Source organism: Zootermopsis nevadensis, unplaced genomic scaffold (assembly GCF_977971745.1).
Source record: "Zootermopsis nevadensis isolate Lab colony 2312 unplaced genomic scaffold, Znev_1.0 Znev_ptg000004l, whole genome shotgun sequence".
In the NCBI taxonomy this organism is placed as follows: Eukaryota; Metazoa; Arthropoda; class Insecta; order Blattodea; family Termopsidae; genus Zootermopsis; species Zootermopsis nevadensis.
This window is the reverse complement of record NW_028259136.1, coordinates 1682831-1685585: the sequence shown is the minus strand read 5'-3', so window position 1 is coordinate 1685585 and position 2755 is coordinate 1682831. Positions and strand designations below refer to the sequence as shown.

Below are 2755 nucleotides of genomic sequence, written 5' to 3'. Positions count from 1 at the left end.
AGTCTTCGTATCTATTTTAACTCTTCCATGGGTCAGCATTAATTGTGTGTGTGGAAAGAGATTGAGGATAATTGTTTTTCACAGTTGGGCATCATGTACTTTGTGCGTCGCAACATCCGGCAACATACTTCCTCTTTCATCCAACTGCCACTTTGTTGAAATATGTGGTAACGTGTGGTGCTGAATTTCCTCTGGTTCAGCGCTGATCAGTTTTAGCCAAGAAATTGATTATCTCGACCAGGAATTTAGTAGCTGTTAAATATGGTACGTTTATTACCCAAATTTATAAGTTACATGCACATATAAAGCCGCAAGCTGGATGTTCCTATTCTACCATATTAATCGAACACGTGCAACGTGTATAAAGATTTATTCTGGTTATCTTTGTTGGTAGTCTTTCAGCAAGGATCTAGAAAAACCAGGGACTGAAGCAGCGCTGATTCATCGAATCCGCATTACTTTGACTTCACGAAATGTGAGGAGTTTGGAAAAAGGTAGGATCAGTCTGAATTACTTGTTAGCAAATTCATGATATACATTTTTTATGTGGTCGTTTAAAACTGCCAGCAACCTTCGAATTTAGTCATTCAATTGTAAAGGAAATGGAGCTGCGTTTATGCATTACGGATTCTCTATTTGTTAGTGGTGAATCGAGAAAGTCCTGCAGAAATACATCATTAAATTCTACTAACAGTCCCACTACTAAAGTATTCATTCTTATGCCAAGCAAGAGTCCATTCATTCCATCATGTCCTATGAGTTATCATCTGAGGAAATTCAACAGGAAAAGAATGTTTAACATCTAAAAGAAAATCATTAGAATAATGGCATGTGTTAAAATATTTACAATATCATTGTATTATTTGTGCTGTATTGGTGAAGCTAGAAATGCAAGGGAAGCAGGTGTTTATTTTATTTTTATGTTATTTGTTCATTGGCTTTGTGTTTTATTGGTGCCATGTTCAAATCTGATTGCAGACAATTTTACTTGCAAAAACACTAACATTTGAAGTGCTTCTGTTTCTTGCATTGCACTAGTTACTTATACAAGATACGAATTAGTGTGTTAGCCTTTGGAAGAGCTGTTTTCAAGACCTGGCATCTTTAATAAGATGCCCAGGATCTCCAAACTTTAATCGGAGATCTCATTTCATCTTGGCATGGAGTTGGTAATTTAGTTCTTAATACATTGTTTTATTATTATCATCCTTCTCTTTTTATCTCTATTGGCCTGTCATATGCATGGTCTGTTAGTGGATCTGTTTCCACTTTTCATTTCCTATAATCTCTTTGGTATTCTATGCTTATCTGTTCTTTTTAACATTTCCAAACCATCTCAGTCTGCTTCTCATTATTTGGGTTTCTATTCTATCCATTTTTCCAAAGTGCAGTAATGATTCCAGAGTGGGAAATGATGCTAGTACGAGAACTTGCTTATAAAATGTAACATTGTTTTGCAGTTTGTGCCGATTTGATCAACGGAGCAAAGAAACAAAATCTTCGTGTGAAGGGTCCTGTCCGAATGCCAACAAAGATCCTGCGCATTACAACACGTAAAACTCCTTGTGGTGAAGGTTCAAAAACTTGGGATCGTTTTCAGATGAGGATTCACAAGAGAGTTATAGATCTTCACAGTCCTTCTGAGATTGTGAAGCAGATTGTATCCTTTATTTACAAAGTACAGCATAAATGTTGATAATATGAGAGGTGATAATACTTGCTCCCAATCTCAAAGCTTTATATTTTTATATAATTAATAGTAGTAGTACTTGCTTTTACATGTCCACTTGACTTTGTCCACAGAAGTTTTCATTTGTATTACAGTGGTTGCAGTTGACTTCCTACTGTGCATAACCAGCTATCAGCAACCTTTCTGTCCTGCTGCTTTGCTTCACAAGATTTAAAGTGTGATGTTTTAGAATGGTATTTCAGGTTCATTGTGTAAACCTTAACTACTTTCAGACATCTATCAGCATTGAGCCTGGAGTGGAGGTAGAGGTGACAATTGCAGATGCATGAGGTGCTTTGTAATAAAGAAATGATGAACATGTAATTAAAGATAATTCAGTACTTCATTTTTCCATTCTATGCCTATGTTTTCTAACTAATTTTATTTTTTCAATGTGACTTGCATGATATATATATAATCCTTTAAACCTGTTTGAAGTCCCTTATTCTAGCCATTTATGAATACGGTGGAATAAGAAAATTTGTATATGATGTGGGAAGCATATGAATTGACAGTATAACATATTCACAGATCATATGATAAAACTACAATTATCCATTCTTTGGCGTTTGTCTGTGGCACAATTTTTCATAGAAATCTTTCTGTATTTTTATGTTTGGATATTTCTTTTTATTTATATTAAAACTCAAATATGAGGAAATATTTTTATACACAGTGGCTCAGCATAGACCACGCAACTTTGAAGAGACTGCATGTTGATTTATGCAACTGTCTCAACATTTGATGCCTGGAACTTCTGGGTTTTGATTAAATTTAATGAGAAGATTGTTTCTGAAAATTTGGATGTGTTACTGGCAGGTCAAGCCCAATTATTTTATTTCCTGGACAATGGCAGCAAATTTAGTTTTCTGTTGTAGAATAGTTTACAAATTTTCATATTCCAGTTCCTGTACTATTGATCCTATTGGTGTTTGGAGGACATCCTTTTATTCTGTCCCAGAGAGTTTATTTCCACTAATATGTTTTTGACCATCATACTGTAAGATTCCAGAGGAATGTAATATA

General features: G+C 34.8%; 1 protein-coding gene across 1 annotated transcript; it reads left to right on the top strand.

Annotated features, from left to right (window-relative positions):
- The first annotated feature begins 103 nt into the window (after window positions 1-103).
- RpS20 (ribosomal protein S20) lies at window positions 104-2075 on the top strand. The gene is made up of 4 exons (XM_022058366.2): window positions 104-264; window positions 395-494; window positions 1461-1660; window positions 1963-2075. Exons 1-4 carry the CDS (start codon window positions 262-264, stop codon window positions 2017-2019), a joined length of 360 nt encoding a protein of 119 aa, XP_021914058.1. The 5' UTR covers window positions 104-261; the 3' UTR covers window positions 2020-2075.
- The last annotated feature ends 680 nt before the right edge of the window (window positions 2076-2755 follow it).

Bases quoted from the DNA above. Each gene is read 5' to 3' on its own strand.
- RpS20 (XM_022058366.2), top strand. The intron at 495-1,460 runs GTAGGATCAGTC...ATTGTTTTGCAG, and splicing joins TGTGAGGAGTTTGGAAAAAG to TTTGTGCCGATTTGATCAAC. The intron at 1,661-1,962 runs GTATCCTTTATT...AACTACTTTCAG, and splicing joins CTGAGATTGTGAAGCAGATT to ACATCTATCAGCATTGAGCC.